We start from the raw sequence: 25,825 nt of genomic DNA, 5'->3' as shown, positions 1-25,825 counted from the left end.
ATCATACCGGCTGTGGTAGCATTTTCAGGGAACACTTAGCCTGATTGGTCATTCAATAATTAGTAATATCACTAATAGTTTGCTCTTTTTATCCGCTTTTAGCAATTATTAGATTGGACCATGAACGCTAAACGCTTGCAGGCCATTTGTTAAAAGCATAGTTATTCAAGGATTATCCATCAGTGATTCAAAATGGAAAATCTGCTTCTTTATTCTACACGTTTTGCAGAACCATTAATGCTCCAAGTATTGATTAAGCTGTCCAATTCTGACAGACTAATATATTCATTTTTCCCTGCAGTAGGCCTCAACATATTTCAAATAAATCTTTGTCATTGAATAAATATATCTTTCATTTCTTATCAAGCTTTAGATCTTTCAATCATTATTTTTAATAAACTTTTACTTTGCGTCCAATTAAACTGTCCGTCTTTGTGGGAATGTCTCACATTTTCTTATAATTATTAATTCCTCTGTGGGCTGTGATTTACTGACACTGCTGAATTTGCAGCTTTGTTAATACTTCTAACCTCTAAAAACTAAATGAACTTTTATTGTTAATGTTTCAAAAAAACCTGATTATCATCATGAAAGTGAGCTAATTCCTTCAAATAAGAGCAGCGACTCCAGTTTCCAAACTGCAAGAGGTTCAGTGTCTGTAAGTAGAAGAAGTGTTCAGAGGAACGCGCTGGTGTCAGTGTGAATAATGAGAAACATTTATTCGTTCAGATTCATTTACTTGTTTTAAATTAGCCTCTGATAAGTAACATACATTGGTGGCCTTTTGTAATTAATATGTTGCTCTTCCAAAGAGACACAGAGTGAGAGAGGCTGTTACTACACACATTTATTAAATGAGACATACAATTAAGCACCAGAGGCTTTGCAGTTAATATACGAGTGACTGTTATGACAGGAGGTTACTATAATTAATGTTACCTGTCATCCTGTTTCTAATTAAGCTCACGTGACGGCATCGACAGCCAGGCCAGACTAATTGATTTGCGAGCTGCCAAACCGCAAACATATGTTTGCTATCTGTCATTCTGCGGCGAACGTGACCTTGCCTTCCTCGTCTTGTCGCGTCACCCGTCGTCTCTGACTTTACGTGTATTTCGTGACTCGCCCCGACTTTCCTCTTCCTTGCTCTTCCTCTCCCTGGTCTCATTTGTCTTCCTCTCAGCCTCTCTTCGTTCCATCTATTCCTCTCTCTGTCTCTGACAGGTGGAGTAGGTCATGTGGCAGTATTGGAGGGACTGAGGTCAGAGGTTAAAGGTCATATGAGTCCATTAGTGTCTACCACTAACGGAGAGACTTATTGACCTGCGTGTGTTTGTCTCCATATGCTCAGACAAGCATGCTCTCCAAGGTCTGATGTCCCCCTGTGATATTCACCAATATTCATATGTGAGTTTGGGTCATTCTTACAAATAATAATAAACATTTCATATAAAAATAAATCTTCAGTTCTTTGCAAGTGTAGTTTGAGTAGTTTTAGAAGTCTAAATTCTAAAAACATATTAAAATAATGAACGAAAAGTCTGTCACTAAAGACTGACTGATAATATATCCAAATGTCCAAAAGTATTACGCTTCACAAAAAATGGGATTTTGTGGATTATGAATTATGAAGTTTAAACATCTACTCTGAGGAGAAATCGACCAGTTACATTGTTTAGTTGATCCTGTTCCTGCGAGAGCTCCTTTCCACCAGCACTGACCGAAGCCCAGCCAGGTCTGCCGAGGTGCGTTTCCCAGTCTGATGATGAGACAGCTTTACAGGCAGAAGCAGTCGGGTCAGTCCTGTTGGCTGACAGACCTGTGGCTTTATGCAAACTTTACACTATGGTATAATAAATGTGATTCACACTTGCGTTTACCTTCTTCTAACAGGATCGGCTTCATATATGAATTGTTATTTGTTCACTTCACTCATTTCTTTATTCTAAACTCTGAATTTTAGACAGTTTAAATCAAAATACATAAACTTCCTTGGCTTAGTCACTCATTACACTTTTATTTAAACCGTAATTACTTGATTTGTCCACATGTCTACAGTATACATGCTCTGTGTCTGTTCTCTGCAGGCAGCTGGTCCCACTGTGGAGAGGCCAGCAGGGGTGGAGCGGCCAGCCAAACACCCCTTCAGTGGAAGGTCAGTGTGTATTTGTGTGTGTGTGACTGACTTCTGAACTAATTGCTCACCTTGATAAACATGTAAAATATATTTTAAAGAAGTGTGGTCATGAAGCTGGTTGGAGCAGAGATGGAATAATGACTCGCAGAGAGCAGCAAAGATGGTGGTGGAGCGACTGGAGGCTGCTGTTGTTTTGATTTGGTGCTTTGTAAATAAAGTTGAATTGAACTGAAAAAAGAAGAAAAAGCCTGTTAATGCCCAGGTGTGTCTCTGGATGGCTGCCGGGTGCTGAGGCTGCGGTTGAGGATAGTTCTTGTTTGTGTGCATGTTTGTCTACATTTGTGTTTACTTCTGTTTATGTGTGTACTTCTGCCCTACTTTCCCTTCATTAAAGCTGTATTCTAATCCAGATCAAGGCCTTCGCAGATGCAGTGCAAAAAGCTCCATCATTAGCTCACTACAAAAGATTGCCAAAACAGGGTCAGGGTCACAAACAGAAACGCAGAAACACACTCAGTGAACGCACACGGCCACGCAGAGACCGCCACACTCACATGGGCTGAAAATAAACAGCTACAAACATGCTTGCATCTTTTTTTTTTTTTACTTTCACAGGCAGACACACATGCAAACACTAATGAGTGCAGTAATTAAGTGTTCAGGGTGTGCAGTGCCCTGTGCCTCCTTTGGGCCTTTAGGCATGTGTGCACATGTGCTTGTTTTGGTAGTGAGGAGGGCAGGCTGCCGCATTATAACACAGGGAGAAACAGTCCACAGCATACGCAGTAATCTGTAAAGTACTGCAAATCTGTGCAGGAGTGCTGACGGTGAGGCTTTAGCCAGGTGTGTTTCTGTGGTCAAGCCCTGCATTAAGCTCCTCCCTCTACAGAAGCCTGTACTGTGAGATGGTTTACATTTACACCGGAGCAGATTAGCACGATACCGTACCCTGCACTCTTGGCTTGCTCTGGGGCAGGTTACCTTACACCCATCAGTCGAGAGTGACCAATCGATTTTCTGGAAGACGGTGTCAGATTCCCAGAAAACTTTTAGGGAGCTTGTGAAGGTTCATCTGTCCCTGACGAACACCAGTAAGAAATGCAGATTCTAAGCTGCAGCTTTCTACATTGTTTTCTCTCTTTTGGCTGAATACAATTTAAAAGCAATTTCATTGTTCCATAAGCTTTAACACAGAAATATCCTGAGAACAGGCTACCTGAGCCTCGTCCTCGTTGACCTTATATCAAATTTGCAAGTAAGCCTCCTTCCCAGTTTGAATTATGTTGTATATTTGCGCTCAGGCTGTTCTACACCACTGGGATTGCAGCTAAGAGAATATGGCAGTGAGTGTCTTTATGAAAAACTGGAGCCACCGCTCATTTATTCATATTTCAGTAGGAAAATGGGAAATGGATGCTGCAATTTATTGAAACGTGCAAACATAAATAGTTTAAGGATTGTAAGAAAAACCAGAGTTGGTACAATTCTAACAAAGTTGTAAGTCGGTAAATGGTGTGAAGCCTCTGAGGCAACCTGTCGTCTGATTTTACTGCTTCAATAATGTTGAGCTCCGAGCTCTGGGAGGCCCGATCCGTGATAACGTGTTTCTGTCCAGAAATGCTTTTACTGCATGTTTCAGCATGTTTGGGATCGTGCTGAAAAGTAACGTCATTTTGGTGCCATTTTAGCCGCTTAGTCAAAGGAAAAGTTCTAAAATGAAAAGATTCACGACAAAAATGAAGATTCTGTGTGGAACTGTAGCACCAGCCTGTTTCTCTGTTAAAGTTCCTGTTTCATAACAATGTCGTCCTCTGATTAAAATCTAACAGGTAAACAACTTTATCTAGTTTTCTAACTTCCTGTGAATTGGCAGCTGAGGCTGAGAGATGAAGGACGTTTAAAGAAAGCCCAACATTGTTGTGGTTGATGATTCATCCCTCGAATACTGATAGTGATACTTACATTTTGCCACAGCTCGCTGTTTCTTCACGTATTTTTTGTGTGATTTATTTAGTGACGATCACAGATACGAGAAATTCAGAGCTTTTTGTCGCAGCGCAGACTTCTTGTGGGCTGACGAGGCGTTCACTGCCACAACTATTCCAGAACAATCCTGCATGGCGTTGTTGAAAAGATTGCTTTGCCTAACAAAGTCCCACAGTAACTGCCTGATAATCGTGCCGTTACCTGAAAGAACTGTTTCACTCTCCTCGGCTTGTCCATTAGTTGCCGTGGCACGAATGAAAACGAGTAACTGTACGCTTCGTTTCCTCGTTCTCTCGATTCGATCCGAACGTCTCAGACGGATTCAAACGCGTCTTTCTGTTAACGCTCGTGAAAGTGCCCACACACCCAAACAGACTGACTAATATAAAAACCAAGACAGTGAATGAGTCAGCGGCTGTTACAAAGCGATCCGTGTGCAGCGCTGACCTCCGCTAATGTAAAGTTTATTACCGAGTGCAGTTAACACTCAGTTAGGACAACATGTAGTTAACCTGTAAAGGAGAATTATGAATGTGTTGTAAGAATAATGTGCCACCTTAGCCTCTGCTTTTAAGGCTGTGCACACGCAGGAATTAGATCACACACACGTAGACGACACGGAAGCAGCCTCCGTGACAGATGTGGGCAGTACCTGCTCTTTTTTCCCGGCCTTTCTATGGCGTCCTCATTAAATCATGACTTACTATAACGCACAACTTTGCCTCCTGAATTAATGGACGGGCAAACTAAATGGGAACAACCTGAGTCTGATTACCTCTTGTGACACTTTGCCGTTCAGCGCAGTAAATATAACAGTTAATATTTAAGACACCCGCTGAGATTTGTTTTATTTTCTCTGTAACGTTTTTTTCTCACACCAACCATCTCATCTGTGAGTAATGTAGACGTGATGTAATGGTTTCCGTGGTCGCTGGGGAAACGATCCTTGAAATTGCAAAAAAGTCCAAAATGAGAGGAGCGCAGCCATAAATACTGGAGCAGAGAGGCATACGTTAGAGGAACACGTGCGTCCCTGTGACAGAGTATGAGTTTTGTGCGCCGTGTGTGTTTTTGTGCGTGTTGTCGTCCTCCCGGAGTGTGTTTGCGTGCGAGCATTCGTGCACCTTTAAATGTGAAGCTACACCTATAAATACGGTTATGGCTCATCATAATTTTTACCGCGCTGCGTGCACACCAGAAAACTCATTACGTTTGAATCAAAATGTCCTTTTTATACAGGGAAACAGATTTACTGTAAATTGGTTTATTGAAATAGCATTTCAGCTATATTATGTTTCTTTGTGAATAAGGCAGGCAGAGTATCGGAGGTGTTTTAGAAGCTATACGAGCTGAAGAGGTAAGTAGGCTTCACCGAGTGCAGAAAACTAACTGGAAGTAAGAGGTTTAGCCTTGCTTTACCAGCGTATGAATATGTATTTGGGGACCGAACACTTCCATTTGTTGCCAGTGAATTTTACTCTGCTGGTGTTTTGATACTAATCTGCTTATTTAGTCTCTGCCTGCAGTTCAGGGGAGAAAAGTTTGAACCGAGATTGCGGCGTTGATTATTCTTATTACCGAGGGTCCTTTTATGACGCGCTGTTGTGACCTTCTTAGTCATAAGGAAAATGGAAATGATGCAGGGATAAAGAACTGGATATAAAGCCATCGTGTCTACATTTAAGTATCAGTTATATCATATTTCTTTTAGGATATTGGGATTCCTGACTGTAAGAAACCTGTTATGTTGTGAACTGAGAAAAGAAGGACAAGCTTCATATAACTGGGGGTTAAATTACACCCTCACCCTGTCACCCAGGTGTCATGTAGGCTGCAGGGAGTTACTTTGTAATGTTGGCTGTAAAATTGCAAAATCTTTCTCATCCTTTAGGAACTATTTCAGTTTTCTTTGTAGCCCAAAATGGTCGAGGAGTTAATGTGAAGCGCACACGGGAACATCTTTGTCTGTGTTCATAGTACGCTATGAATGCTTTATGCTGCCATACACCAAATATCCTGGTACACTGCTTATAAAGCTTATCTACTGCAAAAGCATTCAAATTACATAAAATAGTGCCGACTGATGATTTCAGTACAACTTAAGAGTTACCGGTTCTGTCAGTAGTTAGCGAACACAAAGTAATGTATTTGAAAGCATTCCTGAATCATCCAGCTAAGAAAAACTGAGGAAAACACTTGGAGTGATGAAAGTAACGTCCAGATGAACAGACGTAGCTTTCTGGGATAAACTAATGTACGACTTATTAGCTGTAAGTGGTGTCGTCATCCTCTGTACTCAGACACGATGGCACCAAACAGGCTCTAAAAAACTTTTAAATCTAACTTCACAGGCAGTTTTAAAGCTGCGATGCTTTTTAGAGTAGGGCTCCATGGTCTAAATTAGGGCGAACACATGCAGCGTTTCACCTTTCAGCTCTTTTGCAACCCCGGCTATCGCCATCTGGTGGAACTCGCAGAGAATGCAGCTTTAAGAACAGAAAAAATAAGAAACTTGGATTTTACGAGCTACAATGACCTTTGAAAGATGTTTGCTCAAATCAAACCAAAGTTAATCAAATGAAAACTACATTTAAAATGTAGTACTACTATTTATTATTGCTACTGTCAGGGCCGGAGTGGCTGTACTGCAAAGATTGTCTCCAATCCTGAAACTGCAACATCTGGGCACAAGTCTTTGCTCCCTCTAGACGAGCCCTGAATAATGTGGTTTTGATGTAACGATGCCAGGAAAGAGTAAATGTGTCTCCATAGGTTTATGAATGCGTTTAATATGATTCACAAGCATAAACCCAGATTTATAAATAATGTAAATGTGTGTATATTCTGTTTTTCAGCCCACCCACAAATACAGAGAAATTTGAACATCTAAAACTATAATAATTAAAGTTAAAATTTATAATCTACAGACAATATTCTGAATTTCCGCTTCACAGACTTGTTCACTTTTGAAAAGCTTCCCGTGCACGTGTCTGAAAATATTTGAGACGTTCGTTCGGCTCACTTACAGTTTGTTAAATACGCGTGCGCAAAGTTTCCTCGACATGCACAGATCGCATCGTGTGTGCATGTGACGTTTTGAGAGTCTTCCTGAATCCGTGCTCGTGCAGATAAACAACTGTAGGCTGGATTCAACTGCTAGAGGAAAACTGGGACATCTCAGCTTCCTGTGGAGTCCCCTTTCCTCAAAGACAACAGGCGCTTTTTTCCTAGATAAACAGAAAAGCTCATCACGCCTCAACTAGAAGACTCACGCTTACCAGTTACAGATGCCTGGATCTAGTTGTTCCACGTCACGTACAATATATCTACATTCAGAGATTAATCAGCATAATATTAGTGTTCGTCTGTCTGCTGTTTCCCCAGCAGAAGAGCATCCAGCATGTAGCAGCGGCTTATTTAAACCATATATGAACTTTCATAGGCGTTTTACATGTGTGTGCACAGGAAGCTCTTTGAAAATGAAATGATCACATTTGTGAAGTTTGTGTAAAAATGACCAGTATTTATTCCACACCACACTGCTCTGTGAGCAGCTGACATAACCGGGATTTGGGGCTGCTTTGCTTCCTCTGAGCCTGGACTCGTGTTTATGAAACAGCAGTGAGTTCAAAATTGTATCTTTCTGTTTTTGCGAGAAAACGCCAGGGCAGCGGTTCATGACCTGAAGCGTAGACATCCGTGTTTTAGATGAGATTCTTCAGTGTGACCTTTTAAAACAAACCAGGAATAACGATGAAGTTTTTAAGAAGGAGACGTCTGATATTCCTCCTCATCGATAGACCCAGAAAAAGTCTGATAAAGGTTGATTCCCTTCATACTCCTGCACCAGTTGTAGGGTTTTCCTCCCAAAGGTAACGTGTCTGTGTAGGTAATCCAGGTGAAACCTCTTCAGCAGCCGTCGCTTTGCTTTCCAAGCACCTTCGATCTGATCGAGGTTGTTACTGTGACAAACTCATGTTTATTGCACTTTGCTCTTATGCATTAAATACTATCTCTGCTACTTTTGTTTGTGAAGGCTCTCATTTATTTTATACTTTGAGTTCTTGTGTATTTTCTCACACTTATCTGTAGTATTTTTGTGTATTTTCACTGCCTTGCATTTACTCTGGCGCTCTGCGCTTGAAAGACTGGCTTTGAGGGGAAAAAGGAGGGAGAGAGAGAGCAGGATAAATAAGAAGAGGGATGAGACGAGAGGGAGGAATGCATAGAGAGGAAGAGAGCGCTTTGGTAATGCACATCCTCTGTTTTTGTTATTTCTCCTCTGTGTCTGTCTTTCATAGCGAGGATCAGTGAAGTGGCAGGTGGATAAAGGGAACACCTGCTCTCTTCATCTCTCTTTCGCTCCCCTCTCTTTGCTTTTTGCCTCTTTTTTTTCTGTCTCTTGTTCTCTCGTCGCGCTCCCTCTCTCCTTTCTCGAGTCTCACCCATTTTGTCTCTCCCTTTCACCCCGACTTCATTTTTTGCATTGATGCAGCCTGTCAAACATCTCACAGAAGAAAAAATGAGAAAGGAAATGCAAATGGATCTGAAGTGTTTGTGTGCGTCGGTGTGTTTGTGTGTGCGTGCCTGTGTTGTAGTTAGTGTTAGAGATCAGAAGCGCAGCAGCAGGAAGGATAGAGGGAGGGGTGGATGTTATTTTCCCTCTTGTATTAATTCTTTTCATTAGCCCTGTCTGATTAATTCAGTGCCTCCTCCCGCCTTCATTTCATTTTACTTCTAGACCTTGGTTGCTCGCTACTTTCTTTTCTCCTTTGTCCCTGTTTTTCTCCTGTTATACATCAGTGTTACTTTTCCTTCCTCTTCCTCTTCCTTTCTCCTTTCATGCCGTGTTCAGACTGATTCTGTGATGTGAGAAGGGCGGTATCGGTTGCTTTCTGTGACCAAGGCTGAAAAATCTCAGTAAGTGTTTGTTTTAAATAAAGTTAAGTTTATTATTGTGATCACTAATGCAGGAAAACATCTCAACTTTACATTGTCATTCATAACACCAACGCAAATCTACTCAGCCAATCACATGACAGCAACTCAGTGCATTCAGGCATGCAGACATGGTTAAATCAAAAAACTACTCTGAGCCTCTCTGAGCACACAAAACCTCAGAGCAGTGTTTCCAGCACCTCGTTAAATCTGTGCCACGATGATCAAACCGGCTGACGCGTGTAACGCAGTTCAAAGTGTACCTAATGAAGTGGCAGGGGCACGTATGCTGATGAACTGTCCTCTAATGCTCAAAATTTCAGTCATCATAATGACATATACTCCTGCACCGTTCCCCATACTAAGTCTAACACCCTCCTGGGTGAAGGCCGTCAGTGGGGTCCTCCAACGTCCTTGGTCCTGGCTTTACTCTCATGATCTCAGTTTTATCTTTGTGGATGTTCAGTCGTACAGCTGCTTGTGCGCTTGTCTTCTCTTGCGTTTGCTGGTGGTTGCAAGATAGTAACGACAAATCTTCAAAAATAATTGTAAAAAAAACCTGAAATCCAGGTGTTCCAGCTGTGTCCACTTCACTCCGCTTCTTCTTCCTTCTGTGATTTTCTTCTTTAACCTGTCAATCACTCACAGGTTATCCCTTTCTTGTATTTTGCTCGTTTGTGTTGTTGTGTTTGCACATCTCTGTTGCTTGTGGGGCTCGCACACAAGAATTTCACTCGCATGTGCTGTGCCAGTGTGCCTGCACATGTGATGTGACAATAAAAAGTGATTTGATTTGATTTGATTTGATTGGGAATGGTGATAGCAAGCATGCTTGTCTCACCCCAGTCTGGATCTTAAACTCATTAGGAAGTTAACCGACTTCATTGGTACTACAAGGTTCCCTGTGCACACCATCCAAAGCCTTTTCATAATCCACAAAGTTGACTTACGCTCGAGTTCAGCTCAGTTGACTGTTCAAGGATGATGCGCAGGGTGGCAGTCGGGTCAAGACAGGATCTGTTTCTTCTAACTGTACATGAAGTAATCTTTACTGTAAGCTTGAAAAGGCACACTCCATTAATGCTGACTGCATTTATTTCAGGATCCAGAGATGTGACTGGTTTAGATGGGATATGTTATCCTTCCAGTTGATTCCATGGGCCTGTCTCATTTGGATCAGCCACAAAAATGTCCAGGAGTCACCCTAATCACATGTAATCATATGTCATTATACGGTCATACGACCGGTCATACCAGAGCTTATGACCATGTCATGACCTCTGGTATGACCAGTCGCGGTCTGGGACAGCAGCTGTGGTAGCACCAACCCCATCACTTTACATTTCCTTATTAACATACAACACAATGGTGTGCTTCAACAACACATGGAGAAATGGTATGTGTGTAATGACAGTTTCCAGTGTGATCCAGTCAGTTTTCCGGTTACACACTGAGAGCATGCTCTAAATCTTTAAACACCACTCTGTGTCCTTGCCTCTGTCTTTCTTCCCCAGTCTCACTTCCTGTTGTCTGGATTAAACTCAAATCTGCTGAGTAGCGATGAGGCAGCATTAGCTTTCTGTGTGTGTGTGTGTGTGTGTGTGTGTGTGTGTGTGTGTGTGTGTGTGTGTGTGTGTGTGTGTGTCTGAGACAAGGAGAGAGGGAGAACTTGTTTCTACACTTTGCATCTTTCCCTGTTGCCATCCAGCATCATCAGTAACCCTCTCTGGAGTTTATCAGCATCTGTACTGCTATCAGTTGATGGGGGGGGGGGGGTTTACGAATGGATGGATGGTCTAGAGAGAGAGGGAGACAAAACGAACAGATAGTCAGAGACGGAGAGGGGAGGGCAGAACAAAAGCACAAAACCAAGTTCAGACAAACTGGCTTCTAAAAACACGCACACATGCACGCATGGAGCAGAGAAAAGGTCAGGAGAGGATTAATGGCTGTGCGCTGATAGATAAACTAATCAAACAAACAAAGACTTCAGCACACACATGCATTAAAACACAGGCAGAATGTAAAGCAGATACATACTTGAATAATCGAAGCTAGACAGAGACACTGAGAGACTGAAAGCAAGTCAGAAATCCTCAGAGAAGGATGCCACATAAAAGTTGTGACAGGCGTGCGCACACAGCAGCAATCTGCACTTTTATTGACTTTGATTAGAGTGTTGGCATCGCCTCCTCTGCGGCCTGGGTTTGCAGACATGGATTAAGTCCTCGACAAAAAGTATTTTTAGCTCAGTGAACGGATCCATGGAAAATGACGTTTCAATCTTGGATAGCGCTTCTCCAAACTTTTCCTCCCCAGACCGGCACAGGTTTTTGTTCTGGTGGTACCACATGTGTGTGAGGGCTGCCCTGCTGTTTTCTCTCTGTCTGCACATTTAACATTTAATCCTTTTATTTTGTGTCATGCCTGATGATTAACCTTGGATACTTTTTAAGGCACATCTAAGCTTTTTATCTTGATTTCTGTTCTCTCAGGACTTTCCTGATTCTCTCGTCTCGTGCAACAACTGAAGTAGTTCAGTTGTTCCCGTCGCTGTGCTACGTCAAAGCTACCCTTCCTTTCAGAGTAACTGAACTTGTATTATTTTGTTTTCTTCCTCTCTGTATGTGTGTGTTCACTGTGTGTGCACAGCCTGACCAGAATGGTGGAGATCCTAGGAGAGGACAGCCCTCTGGGAATCCACGTGGTTCCCTACTGCTCGTCGCTCAGCGGACGGTGAGTTGCGCTCACAACACACATCCTTCTATTTAAACCCTAATTCTCTACTTTAACCCCCAGAGACACTGTCAGATTACCATAGAAAGCATATACTAAAGTCATCCCGTCATAATCCTGTTATTTGCTGCGCTGCACTACATAAACACCCAGAGATGCTCCCACAGTGGGGAAAAGAAGAAAAGGAAGACATGAGTGCACAGCTATGCAGGGCTCTACTTTGGGTGTGGGACAGTCGGGCAGTGGATGGGGATTTCCTCACGGAGAGCAGGATAACTTTTTATGACTGTTCTCATGACTCACCTGACCTCACCAGTCTCCTGCTTGAATTCCTCGTTCTCTGTTTTTCCCCATCATGCGCTCCACGGTGTTTTTTCCTTTCTCACACACTCATCTCTTTGTTACCTTTTAACCTAGTTTCAGCATTTTTCATCATCAAACGCTGTATTTTGTTCAAGTTAAGGACCCGGAGTACTGAACTGTTGCCATTTTCTTACATATTACCATTTCACTCTCAGTTTGTAAGTTTGAAGGTGTTTATATCGTCTAATACAGATAACGTTAAGATGTCCTGACATTGTTACTACTGTGTTTAAAGTCATTCAAGGAGCCGAGGTAAGCAGGCAGTCTTTGCAGCAGCGACTAAATAAACAACATGCAGTGCTGCTCTCTTCGATTTTGGGATCACATCCCACATTTTCATAGAAGACACAATGCTGAGTGAGAGAAGAATCACCTGTGATGAGTCGTAATGCACCGCGATGCACAGAATCAGGCGGACATAAAGCATGCATTTAAACTACATCATCACAGTCAAGCGCAGACTAAATCATGATTGTACGCTGATCTTATGACTTGTTTGTGAGAAACAGGATTTGTTTCTGTATAAAACTCCAGTTGTTATCGTTGCTGTGCTTCACTGATGTGCTGCGATATAGCCAAACATCTCCTCTTCGGCCTGATCTCGAGTCTTTGCAACTTTGCAAACCTAAACCATGCTGGCGTGTTGCGTGCTTTCTCCTGGCGACCCTTCTAAACGCCACACTTGTCTTTTCCTAATTATGCTGTGATGAACTTTCGTGTTTAACATGCTAACTGAGGCCTGTCGAGTCTGAGATGGAGCTGTTGGGTTTTTTGCGATGTCTCTGAGAACAGCACAGTCTGACCTCGGGGTGGATTTTCAGGGATGCTCAGCCCTCTGAACGTTAGCATCTTTCTTGAATATCTACCACTTCTCACTGCAGAATGATGAATAATCAAATTATTTGGAAATGACATTATAACCCTTGGCAGACTCGTGGGCAGCAGCAGCTGCATCTATAAGCTCATTGCTTACATCTTTCCTCCCTGGCATCGTGTTGGCACGTGCTTCAAAGCTCCAGACCAGCAAACTTCTGTTTTTATAGAGGTGCTCACACTTGCTGATGATCAGTTACCCTCTTCATTCCTTTGGAAGTAGTCAGGGTGTTTTCACAGGACCACAGGGAGTCTTGTGAAAACTTTCTTTTTCACAGGACTGTAAGTTATAGTAGAAACCCACAGCGGAGCTTGGAGATAAAATGACCATAACTGTGGTAAAGTAAACCATATGGAGACTCGTCTGTCTGCATGCAAGAAGTTCTGTGCGTTTGTGAACCTGTGCATGGAAAACGTCCTTTAATCTCTCGCTCTGTTCTTGCATGTTCTCCGTCAGGGCTCTTGGTCTGTATATCCGTGGAGTGGAGGAAGAGAGCCGCTCCAGAAAGGACGGCCTGTTTCAGGAAGACGAGTGCATCGTGAAAATCAACGACACCGATCTCATGGACAAGACCTTCAGCCAGTGAGTACAGCTCTATTAGAATAAATGCACGGCCGTAGAATAAAATAAACACAGCGTATCGTGTTACAGTTAATGTCCACGTTGTGTACGGACCAAGAAAGAACTGCTTTACGTTTAGGAGCTGCTGTTTCTTCTGTGAGTTTTGGTTAATGGAGCAATATAATCGCACTTAACTTTAAAAGTAGGTTTGGATACATTAAAATTACATTAATTTGTGGTATTGTTACCAAGTTAGTGAAAAAACTAAACTAAAGTATAAACCTGTCTTCCCCTGCTGTCTCACCTTCTGTGAGGTAGCACTGCAAATCCAAAGAAATGCAGAAAAACACTTGGCAGATGTTTAGCTGCTTCTGGATTAATCTGTGTGTGTGTGTGTGTGTGTGTGTGTGTGTGTGTGTGTGTGTGTGTGTGTGTGTGTGTGTGTGTGTGTGTGTAGGAAAGATTTGTTCAACCTTGGAGATCAAATGTTGGAGTTTGCTCACGGTGCCCCTGAAGCCTGAACAGGGCTACATAAACACGAGTGTTTAGAGATGTAATGTGATTACAGAGCATTAAAATGATAAAAGACACCCGTAAAAACAATTGCCACAGATTACAGGCACAGATGCGGATATTATATTGATTGCACCACATTACACTGTGTATTCAGTCCACACAACAGTTCCTGTCCAGTGTTCACTGTGGTAATGAGATTACGCGTGAGGTATTTTATGCTGTACTGTAGGTAAATGGATTATCACCGCTGAGGTTTGTACCTATTGTTCAAAGACAGGTGTGTAGCCCCCTGTGCACTCGCTGACACACAAACACACACACGGACAGTTTTTCTCCTGTATTACACCCTTAATCTTACATGTGATATATCGTCAGTCTGCATTAACAAAGTTGAATGGACTGTATTACACACACATACACACACATACACACACATGCTCTCTCAGTATTGTTCCGTCATGGCAGGTGTGATATTGTGATATGCAGCTTGATCCTGCAAAAGTGGGCCACAGAAAGTCCACTGATCCCCCTGAAAGCTATGTCTACACACACACACACACACACACACACACACACACACACACACACACACACACACACACACACACACACACACACACACACACGTTTTCATATCTTAGTGAGGACATCTCATTGACACAATGCTTTCCCTAGCCCCTAACCTTCAAAACTGAATACCTAATCCTAACCCTCAGCCTAAACCCAACCATAACCCGATTGTAATCCTGACACTAAAACCACATTTTGAGCCTCAAAAATGTCTTCAAACTCGTGAGGACCAGTGTTTTGTCCCCATAAGTATAATAGCATGCCAATTTGCTGTCCTCACAAACATGTCTAAACATGTGTACACACACACACACACACACACACACACACACACACACACACACACACACACACACACACACACACACACACACACACACACACACACACACACATCATATCCACTGCCATTGCCCTGTGGTGGCGTCCTGCGCCCATTAGCCCACACATCCACTCACTTCCTGTATCGTACACCGTGCAGATGTTGGCCTTTGGATTTACATTTGTAATAATAATATAAAAGCATAGATTTCCATGAACCGCCAGCAGGCATGAGGGCTACAAAGGTCTACTTTTATGGTCATATTTGCTAATATTAGAGACTTTAATAATTAGTATGATTCAATATTACAATACTCCCTCTGAATGAGTGAACTGACATGTTCAGCTCTCCTGGATGTCCTGTGAAGTCTCTGTGAGTTTTCTCTGTGATTTTGCATCCTGGCAGATATGATGCTCAGTCAGTTTGCTGTGAATGTGTATTACACATGTATGTATTCACAGAGGGGGACTCTAACGTGGTGTGGGCCTGCCCTACTCTCACATTAGTTATCAGATTTAACAAGATGCTGGAAGCCTCCTTTGAGATGTTGGTCTATATTGAAATTATGCGGCTTTATCAGCTGAGCACTTGCGCTGCAGAGCTCCTGATATCAGATATGGTTAGCAGTAACCAGTGTAACCAGTTTGACAGTACTGCTTCTTTGTGACATGCTGAAAGTGTCCATTAGTAGACAGCAATAAGAAATCCGTGTGGTCAGCAAAAATATCCATAAAGGCTTTTAATTGGTACCATGATTGATTTGATATTAGTGCCCAAGATGTTCCAATAAAACATTCTCAGCACGGAGACCCCCACCATCAGCTGTGACTGTGGAGTCCAAGTTTTCATGCTGTTGTTGCCAAATCTGACTTTATCAGTGGAAACTGAGCTTCTTCACACCAGATTTAGTGACGTTTGCTCCCTGCACTCAGGAGCAGACTCGCAGTGATGGAGGACAAAGCACTGACCCTGTAACAGCAATGATATTCACTCAACGACGGGACGAGAAAGGAGCCGGGCGTGGTCATCGTGCTGTGCTTTCTGAGACGTTGGTCTGCTGAGCACAGCTGCACAGAGCGGTTTCTCTGATGTTAGCAGCAGCCAGTCTCACGGCTGCGTCTGATGTTGCTCGTAAAAAAAGGTGTTCCCAGATGTTTTTAGAAAAAAAACATCAAACTGTGGTTTTAATTTTTTTTTTTTTCTTTTTCTTTTTTTTTTTGTCTGTCCCGTTTGGCTCTTTTGCATCAGAATTGTTGTCTAAAGGCAAAGAAAGATGCCCAACGGATTTACTTTACCAAACTGACCATCCCAGCCTTGCCGTAATGGTCCATTTGATTCACCTTTTATTGTTTATTTTATTTTCACTTACTGAATACGGGACAGACTTGACTGGGGGAAAGAAGGGGAGAAAGAAAGAGGGAAAGAGAAACAGCTGAGAAGAGGGACGGGGGAGAAGGGCAAAAAACAAAAACCAACAGAACGGGCAGAGAAAAAAAATGCATATATCAATCACCTGGATCACCTGCTGAGAAAGAAAAAAGAAAACAAGCAGAAGAGAACAAGAGTAATAGAATAAACAACATCACAATGATATATGGGAATATGACAGTAAATACTAAATATTAAACATTATTGTGCAGCACATAAGATCAACAGAACACAGTGTGCTTTGAGGTAGGAGCCAAAAAGGGTGTAGTTTGTGGGTGTGGTTTTAATTTTCAACAACAGAGCAAAAATAATATTTCCTCAGAGCCCAGCACAGGAAGACAACATATCATAGACACATTCCCACTAACACATCTTTAGCGTGGACGTGTCGGGAAGTCCAGTGGGAAGTGTTTTAATGTTACTGTGGGAGATCCACTGAACTTGTACATTTCTGCAGGCACAGAATGTCAGAACGCTGATGTTTGTTTTGGATTGAAGTATTTGGAAGACCAAAGAGTAAAGGCACCGAAATCAGTCGCAGCTTTTACGATTTTCTGCGGTTCTCAGAGGACTGATGAACCGTGTTTGTGCAGTTTGGGGCAGGACCAACGGCAGTGTGGGAGACGGTGACACACGCTCCCCACTCAGGACATAAAGGTGGCGGCCTTAAGTCTGGAAAGACGACTGGGTGTGAAATGAGATCCCAGGAAACCCCGTCAGCCGTTCACATTTTAATTTCCTAATTTTGATCTTTATTGTTCTATAAACCGAGCCTCTGGCTGTGACAATCTAAGCACTGCTGTCCCAGATTGGATGTTTTCATAGTAAGATAACTAAATAAATAAGAACGCAGGTGTTTCAGTGAGTGTACTCCATGATGGCTGACTCTTTATTGATTTATCGATTGAGTCTTCTACGTGGAAACTCCCCCACCTGAGTGGATCTTTAAGTAGTTAAAAAATCATTATAATTCCATACGTGATTTATTAGGTTCCACACAGGACTTTCTAAACATAGTGTCTGGTTACGGTTATTTCTAATCATTATAATGCGCTCGTAATCTGGGAGGGAAACGATACGTGTGTAACCCAATAAAATGCTAATAAACTGGATTTGCTCTGTCAGTTATCTGAGGAGAATAATGGTGTGTACTGCAGCTTCTGACACAACCGTTCCCCTAACGTACTTATTGGGATCTGATGTAGACGAATCCCCTGCAAAATGATGTTTTTTTATAGATCATGAGATTATGATGGCCTTCTGCACAGGTGTCATGGCTCGGTGTTGTCTCCTGTCTTACTCCTGAGAAAAACATTAAGAGATGCACAGAACAGCCAGCAGTAAGCAGTGGCACATTGTAAAATGTGCGGATGTTATATTTCAGGTTAGGTTATAATGTCTTTATGTCAGAATTAACTTTTGCACACAGAAATATAAAATCTGCCATTAGTTTAAACTCCTGTTTAGCTGATTATACATCAGCTTTCTTTGCTTACTTGTCAGAGCAGCACCAGCCAGTCTTAGAAATGAAAGTTAGTCTTTTAAGATGAATGATCCTATTGCAAAAATCAGATATCCCATTTATATTAATTACCAATTAATTGACATTTTTTGTCATTCATAATCATATTTATACCATGTGTCTTTTTGTATTTTTCTCCTGATTGAGTTATCTACCCTTCAGTAATTAGTTTTTGTGTCAGAGATGGATAACTGCTCTTCCTGTGTAATTGTGATTAATGACATGATTCCTTTTAATGTTCAGCGTGTGCCACTTGTTGTGCACGTAATGTGCTACAAACTTTGAAGTAAAACTTTCTCCTCGTTTTCGTCCTCTCAGATCTCAGGATGTGTTCCGTCAGGCGATGCGTTCCCCGGTTGTACGCCTGGAAGTCGTGCCTTCTTTCAACAGAGAGCGCTATGAGAAGAGTCTGATTGGTCAGCTGTTTGGCAATAATACCGGTCCCACCGGCAGCCCCCGAAACACCAAAGAGCCTCCGCCCCCTGTCAAAGCCAAGCCTGTGTTTAAACCCTCGGAGAATTCAGCCGTGCGGCTGGCGGAAGAGACGGCCGGCCTCGAGCCGGGTTTCAGTGTAAGTTCCTCTGCTGCACATCCACAGACTGACACAGACTTTGCATCTGTCGTGCACGCTTTGTAAAAAGTTTGCAGTTTTAATGATTAATGTGTGCACAGGCAAACACAATACAGCCCGGGCTTGAGCTTCGGTCTCCTCACCTTTCCTTCTAGAGCGAGTGCTAACTTCTCTCCAGCCTCCTCCTTAAAGACAGACCATATTTCCCATGGTCTGTTATTTCGAGTGCTAAATATACTATTTTTTATTTTTGGGTTGCTTTAAATTCTTTAGATGCTGTAATTGTAGAAACGGGTTCAAACCTCGTGTTATTTTGACCTCCTTCCTACAACGATCAAGTCCTAAAACACAAACGGATGCAACTTTGTCGTCAGCATCACCATGGTGACATGGCTGACATTTAAAACAGCTGGCATTGCGGCAGCAGTTTCTTAGCAGCAGCTGATTATCTTTTCCTGTCATGCAGATGTGATGGACTGTTCCCCAGACTCGCACGCGTCCGTACGCAGACTTTATCGATACTGTTTTTTTCCCAGCACGTTTAGATCTTTTTCTCACCTGTTTGATGTTTAACATCTTAAATTTAAAGCAGCTTCTATGAGCTGCTTTTACGGCGACTCCAAGGTGACCAGTGTGTGTTAGACTTTGCTGTAACAGATATATTGTTTAATAAATGCCACACTCTTGTTTGGGGTTTTGAAATGTGAAACAATGAATTTACTGCTGCTTGTTTTTCAAATAGACCCCGAAGGGGAAAAGTGAGAGCCCCCTCCTGAAGAAAAGCCCCGCCCTCTCTAGCTTGATGGCCAATAAGAGAGGAGGACGAAGACTAAGGATCGATTTAAAGAAAGGTGCGACACACCTGTGTACAGAACGAGCCTCACTCATCATTTTTCTGTGAATATGACTTTTTGTAGCTCTTCAGGAGTCGTGTGTGCTCTCAGTTTGAGGTTCAGGTAAAATTAGACGAGAGTCTCTTTTAGGGTTTTTTTCTGTGACTCTGGATTTTTATTAATCAGCGTCTGTAATATTTCTTCATGTCTCTACAGATGTTCTCTCTCCATAAAAAGTTTCCTTTTTCACTGTTTTCTGGCTTAGAGTCCTTCCTCTCACCCTTCCTCTCTCCGTCTTCCCGAGGCTCTCTCTTCAGGGTCTATTAAGTCTTTATTGATCTGTTCATTTCTGCTGATATGAATTCATACTGGCCAAAACTGCTGACTTAGCGCTGCTAAAGAGACTAGACTTAATGAGGTCTATAAAGCGCTCAACCAGTCCCTGCGTCTGTGTGTGGCCTTTTTGTCCACGCATACATGTGTATGAATGCTTTCGTGCACATTTTGTGCACATGTTTTTCACTGATTAGTGTTTTAATATTCATCACCCCCGTTTCCGGAACATTCACTCTTTGTTTCCACTTTGTTTCACTCATTCCTCTCTTACCTCTCGTGCCCTTTTCTCATCTCTCCCTCATTTTCCACAAACCTTAAACAATTTCACACCTGCAGGAACTCTAACTGCGGCTGTAGCTGAAGGGTTTAAAGCCACACACACACATGCACACACACATGCATGCACACATGCACGCATGCAATCTCTTAAGGCTTTGAATTATCACACTTATAGTATGTAGTCAGGAGCTGAGTCAACAACACTGTTTGAGCTTTCAAGAGTGGTTTAGGTCCTGTGTGTGTGTGTGTGTGTGTGTGTGTGTGTGTGTGTGTGTGTGTGTGTGTGTGTGTGTGTGTGTGTGTGTGTGTGTGTGTGTGTGTGTGTGTGTGTGTGTGTGTGTGTGTGTAGGAAGGCTATAGTGTAAAATTTGTACTCTCAGTCTCGGGGAATAAAAATAGAGAAGCAAGGGCAGCTACACAGGATATTTGTGTCAGGATAGGCCAAGAGCTGTTACTTGTGGCTACTCGCTATAATTCACCTCTTCATTCATTTGTGTGTGTGTGTGTGTGTGTAGGTCCAGAAGGTCTTGGATTTACTGTAGTGACCAGAGATTCTTCGGTTCACGGTCCCGGTCCGATTCTAGTGAAAAACATTCTGCCCCGCGGGGCTGCGGTGAAAGATGGACGTCTTCAGTCTGGAGACCGCATACTCGAGGTGCAGCACAGTCTGAGCCAGAATAAGAAAACACGATGAGGAGGAGGAGGATGGGGACGATGGTGGCGGTGTCTTGACTCTGTGTGTGCGTTTGTAGGTAAACGGTGTGGATATCACAGGCGTGGGCCAGGAGGAGCTGGTGTGCATGCTGCGCAGCACGCGGCAGGGCGAGAGCGTGTCTCTGGTGGTCCTCCGGCAGGAAGACATGTTCCTACCCCGAGAAATGGTAAGAGCCAGTCACAGTGAAAGACGTGCTCAGAGGGGCGCTGTCCGGCTTTTTATTAACGATTTTGTTTTCATAATGTTGTTTTTGGTCCGATCAACAGACTTGCCCGGATGATGCGTGACCTAAAAGATGATACACTTCCTGTTCAGTGATATTGCCTTTCCTTTTTTTTTTTTTTTTTTACTCAACTAAGCAGTCATGTGACCGAGTGTTTCAGATAACGTCATCATGACGACTCGGCTGAGGCCGTCGTGAAGCAGATATTATTCAGATTATCGGGTCTTTCCTTCCAGTCTTCCTCTGCTGCATTGTTTGTGCTGAATTTCATCACTGCCTTTAACAATAAAGACGTCTTTAAACCACTTTGATTCTATTTTTCCATCTTTTTCTGACGTTGCATGATTAGCTGTTTTGCTCATAATCACAACTGTTGCTCTTTTCGTCTTTGCTGTCTCCTGATGGTTTTTTAGGATATTTGCTCTTCGACACCGTGACTCGTTTTATAAATGTTTTGTTATTTTGTTCCCTTCTGCTTTCATCCTGGTTGTGCTGCACACCTGTGGCTCTGTCACAGATGGTGATAACTATCATTTTTACTGCACAGAGATCACATTTTTCATTTGGTCACATTTGCTTTTGTCTCCGGTCCGCCCGTCTCACAACGCCGCTTCATTTTTCCTACGTCTTCTTCCTTTTCATGTTGCTTTTTATGCCTTTCTCCCTCTTGTGTCTCTTTCCACTCGCGTCGACTGATGTTTCCTCAACGGCTGCCGGGAAGTTCCACGTACAGACGTGAGCTTGTGACCCTGAGCCCCATAGGAAACTCTGTTTGTGCAGACAGGAAGCGGGGCGATGTGTTTGTGCGTGCACATGTGATCACTCGCCATGTACGCATGTCTGAACTCCATGACAGTCTGCCAGGGATACCTCTCTGAGATGTGTGCCTGAATGTCTGCACTTGTCATCCTGTTGCGTGTCCACTCAGAATCGCTCTACTGCTCGATAATAATATACTGCAAAAAAACCAGACGTGAACCGGTTTAAGGTGGAGTGCGTCATTGTTTTTATGTTCTCCTTTATGTTGTGTTGGTGTAAAAAACAACAACATGTTCAGCTGCACTTACTGAGGGTCTGCCTGTGCTGTATTCATGCAAAGGAGAAAAACTCATGAAGCGGAGAAACCTGAGAAACACACTGCACTTTAACACCGATCGAGTTATTTAGTCCAAAGCGTGAGTGCACGCTCAGGTGGGACGACACGTGTGATTTCCATATACCCGAGTTCACCGATCAGACACAACATCCTGACCGTCGACAGGTGAAGTGGTTAGGATAACCAGTCCTGAGGTCATACTGGCCATTTCAAGTCAGGCTGAGTCAACAGCAGTGTGAGGTGTTTGACTTGGCCTCCTCGTTCCCCAGATCTCAGTCCAGTCGAGCGGCCGTGGGATGTTCTGGACAAACCCCTGGATGGGTCAGAGCAGGTGGTCATAGTGATATGCTTCCCTGGACAGAAAATGGAGATGAATGCTGATAAACCTGTGAAATCGATTTGAAATCACACATCAGAACCAAAACGTCTGGCTGCTTGAACTGAAGATGGAAATAATACATTTACCCTGATAGTCTTTCCTGTGAGTTAAGCTTCAAGTCTCACCTGCTCAGGAAACTAAACTCCCATTGGTCCTGCTTGTTCCTTCACACACTCACTCAGCACAAACACCAAAGTGTTGTCCTTCTGCACCGATGCCCCACAGTGTCCCATAGGCCAAGTATTGTTCTCTGAATTCTGTTTTTGGAGAGAAGCATAACCAGGCTCGATTCAGGGGCACCTCTTTATTTCATTGTGTTGTTAATGAAGGTTCAGACCATTTATGACTGAACTGACTTCTTATGACCTGTTAAAGAAGTAAATAACCACAAAGCACATCTTTAAATGGACAAAGGAGCAAAAAAGATAAATGCTTACGAGCTATTGATTATATAAAATGGACTGCACTGTAACGTTTACACCTTCATCACTGTAGAGGGAAGTGAAGCCTCATATTTGTCACAATGTTTGATTTAGTCTGCCCAGCACGTCTTATTAGATCCCTGCTTTACTGTGAGAACCGGGAACTGTTTCAGTAGTTGATGCTAAATTAAGGGAATAAGATGATATCAAATGATATCAAAGCAACAAAGGACAGATGTGGTGTTAAAACCAGCAGAGTGTTAAACAGACAAACATTAAACAGATCTGTGATGAATGTGTTTAACAGATATGTGAATAAACAGAAACGTGTGAGTTTGTTTGGACTGCTGACACAGAAACTGGGACACGCTTTCACTTTTGCTCATTTTGGCCTGTGTGGGTGTGGTTTCGTCCTTTTGAATGTGCAGTATTTCAGAGCTTCTCCTCTGCCTCCCTCTCCTTTCTCCCCTCCAATGTCTCTCTGTCTCCTTCACTTGTCCTGTCAGGCCGTCCGCCCCACTAGAATTCACCTCTGTCTAATTAACAGCTGGTGGTATTTATTCAGCAGTCACAACACTTTTCAAGAGCAGCAAATACAGTTACAGCTTTGCATAATGGAGCTGTGAACACACTCCTTGATTGAAATTTTAATGTGCTGAAGTGTAGAACAGCGTGTGCTTATGCGGGCGAGGGATTTCAGGGCGGTGGTAGTCATCAAGCGCAGCTGTCTCAGCGGTGAGAGTTTTTAAAAGGGACCAGTGCTTTTAAAGTGCCCGTCTCTGTGTTTAATTAGTGCATTGTACAGTGTGACAGAGTGGATGGTTTACAGGCCGGGTCAGAAAGGTAGCGGCAGAATTACAGATCATTTAAAAATATCATCACAAGATCAAAGTTCATATTAAAGACGGGGTTGATGCTGATGGGGAAACGTGTAGTTCAGTCGAGCTTTTGTCTGTAAGTGTAGCAGCAGTGTTTGTTTCATGCTTTCTGCACTTTAGATCACTTTTCTGTGGCTGGTGATATAAATGCTGCATATAGACACGGCGTGTTTTCCACTGCGGTTACATTTTTATCACCTCAACAACAAAAACCCCTAAAACAGTGAAATTCTAATAATATTATCGCGCCTCATTAACCGAACGATCGTCCCACTTTGCTGGAGAGTTATTTTACTTAAGCAGCATTCGCACAGCTCCGCAAGCTTCGACTCGCCGTGGCCGAGGACGGCGTTGCTGACCCTCACCAGCGCACTGAAACAGAAGCCTCGTACACCTGTAAGTGCATCAGCTGGAGCCACTTTTCCTCATTTTTGGAATATAGTTAACAAAATAACTGCTCAAAGAATCAAAGTATCAAGAATCTATGAACGTGGTGTTTTTGTTACAATCGTAATCATTTTTTTATCTGTTGCTCTGCTCTGGTAACACTTTCGAGTACTGCTCGCAACTAAGAGTGTAATACTCCTGTAATTAAATGGAGTTTAAAGGTATATTATTTAAAATTACAATGTAATTATATTTGCCTACAAATGCTTAAAGGCAGGAGCACCAGAATAAGAAACAATGGAATAATTGTGTGAAAATTTATGGTAAAACCAAGCAGCATTTCCCATCTTACAGGGTAAGTGTGCGTTACATATGTTGATGTTGAAGTTCTGCATTTCCAACAATAAAAAATAAATACCATGAAAGTTTGAAGTGTCTGTGTGACCTACGAGGGAGCAAAGTCAAGAAGCGTCTCCTTTCCTGGAACAAACCTCCACAAAGTACAGAGTATGTACAAGTATGTGTAAGATGGCGAAACGATGTTTTTCCAAGAAATGATGCAGTGCTGAGAATGACTTACGTGCACTTCCTGTAAAAGAACCAGAAATTAGGCACAACTTAAATGTACTTACAGGATAATTGTGAAATACGTGATGTTATGCAGTATGTAATATTACTTACATTTACTCCTGTACAAACCTGCCTTGTTCTAGTGTGCCTGCCTTCATGTATTTATAGGTAAATATAATTACATTGTAATTTCAAATTCCTTGAAATTCCACTTAATTAAAGGGGAATTACACCTCGTGTCGTGGGCCGGATAATAAAGTCTTACACACGTATTTAATATTTTTTAGTGCTTGATAAGCATAACATTTCCCATCACTCGACTTGATCTAATGTAAAGAAACAACGTTGCACCATCATCATCTGAAGCACAAAAACACCTGGAGTCGTGTGAAACTCTTTCCACACAGTTCCAGCTATTTTCTAAAGCGTCCTGCATCGTTGTTAAAACTGTGATATGACTGAAGTTTCCGATTTTTTTTATTTTATTTATGTCAGTGTGTTTGTGTTTCTGGAGAGGAAACAGTCGAAGGATGATGATGAAATGATGGAAGGATCTTGTCTATCTTCTCCTCCCCCTCTTCCGTTGTCTCATTTTAGCCCACCATCTGGTGCTGTGTGCTAATGTGTGCGCTTGCTGTAGAACAAAGACATTACACCAGCTCTACACACACACACACACACACACACACACACACACACACACACACACACACACACACACACACACATTCTTACTCAAAGTCACTTTTCTGTGAAATAAAATCATCTTAATACACATTCCACAGTATAGCAAGTGTACATCCTGCTGTGCTGGCGCTCTGTACGGACGGACACACACACACACACACACACACACACACACACACACACACATTGTCACTTGCGAACAACATAAAGCAATGTTTTTTTCTTTAATTTTCTCTGCACATGAACAAGCATACGCCTGCTGAGTTGGCTAGTGTCTTGAAACTAATGTTTGAGACAAAGATGCTCTTTTCTGCTTCCAGACTTTTCACACCGCCCTCTCTCTCCCTCCCTCCCTCCCCCTCTCTCTCCCTCCCCTTCTTTTGTTCAGTTTATTTTTTTCATGCATGTCACTGACGACTTCCTCGTTTACCCTTTGCCAGTTTGCTAAAGGCCTCTAAAACATTTTGGGTCATAAAGTAAAATAGGTAAACGTCTT

General features: G+C 42.6%; 1 protein-coding gene and 1 long non-coding RNA gene across 9 annotated transcripts in view; one reads left to right on the top strand and one right to left on the bottom strand.

Annotated features, from left to right (window-relative positions):
* Nucleotides 1–25,825, top strand: part of LOC113007774 (partitioning defective 3 homolog B-like) — a 224,447-nt gene that overhangs the window by 71,359 nt on the left and 127,263 nt on the right. For all 8 annotated transcript variants that reach the window (XR_013902453.1, XM_026144697.2, XM_026144696.2 and 5 more), the window contains 7 exons: nucleotides 2,088–2,155; nucleotides 11,714–11,797; nucleotides 13,491–13,616; nucleotides 18,272–18,524; nucleotides 19,267–19,375; nucleotides 20,488–20,627; nucleotides 20,725–20,853. Coding sequence is in view for 7 of the 8 variants with exons in the window: in XM_026144697.2 (XP_026000482.2) it covers nucleotides 2,088–2,155; nucleotides 11,714–11,797; nucleotides 13,491–13,616; nucleotides 18,272–18,524; nucleotides 19,267–19,375; nucleotides 20,488–20,627; nucleotides 20,725–20,853 (909 nt within the window). In the remaining variant the exon portion in view is untranslated. The remainder of the gene's footprint in view (nucleotides 1–2,087; nucleotides 2,156–11,713; nucleotides 11,798–13,490; nucleotides 13,617–18,271; nucleotides 18,525–19,266; nucleotides 19,376–20,487; nucleotides 20,628–20,724; nucleotides 20,854–25,825) is intronic.
* LOC145421146 (uncharacterized) lies at nucleotides 833–4,474 on the bottom strand. The gene is made up of 4 exons (XR_013902455.1): nucleotides 4,100–4,474; nucleotides 2,206–2,365; nucleotides 1,671–1,759; nucleotides 833–1,382 (listed from the first exon to the last, which is right to left on the bottom strand). It is a non-coding gene; the product is annotated as an uncharacterized LOC145421146 (long non-coding RNA).

Source organism: Astatotilapia calliptera, chromosome 16 (genome assembly GCF_964374335.1).
Source record: "Astatotilapia calliptera chromosome 16, fAstCal68.1, whole genome shotgun sequence".
In the NCBI taxonomy this organism is placed as follows: Eukaryota; Metazoa; Chordata; class Actinopteri; order Cichliformes; family Cichlidae; genus Astatotilapia; species Astatotilapia calliptera.
Note: the sequence above shows the minus strand (reverse complement) of the source record. Positions and strands in the feature narration are given on the sequence as shown.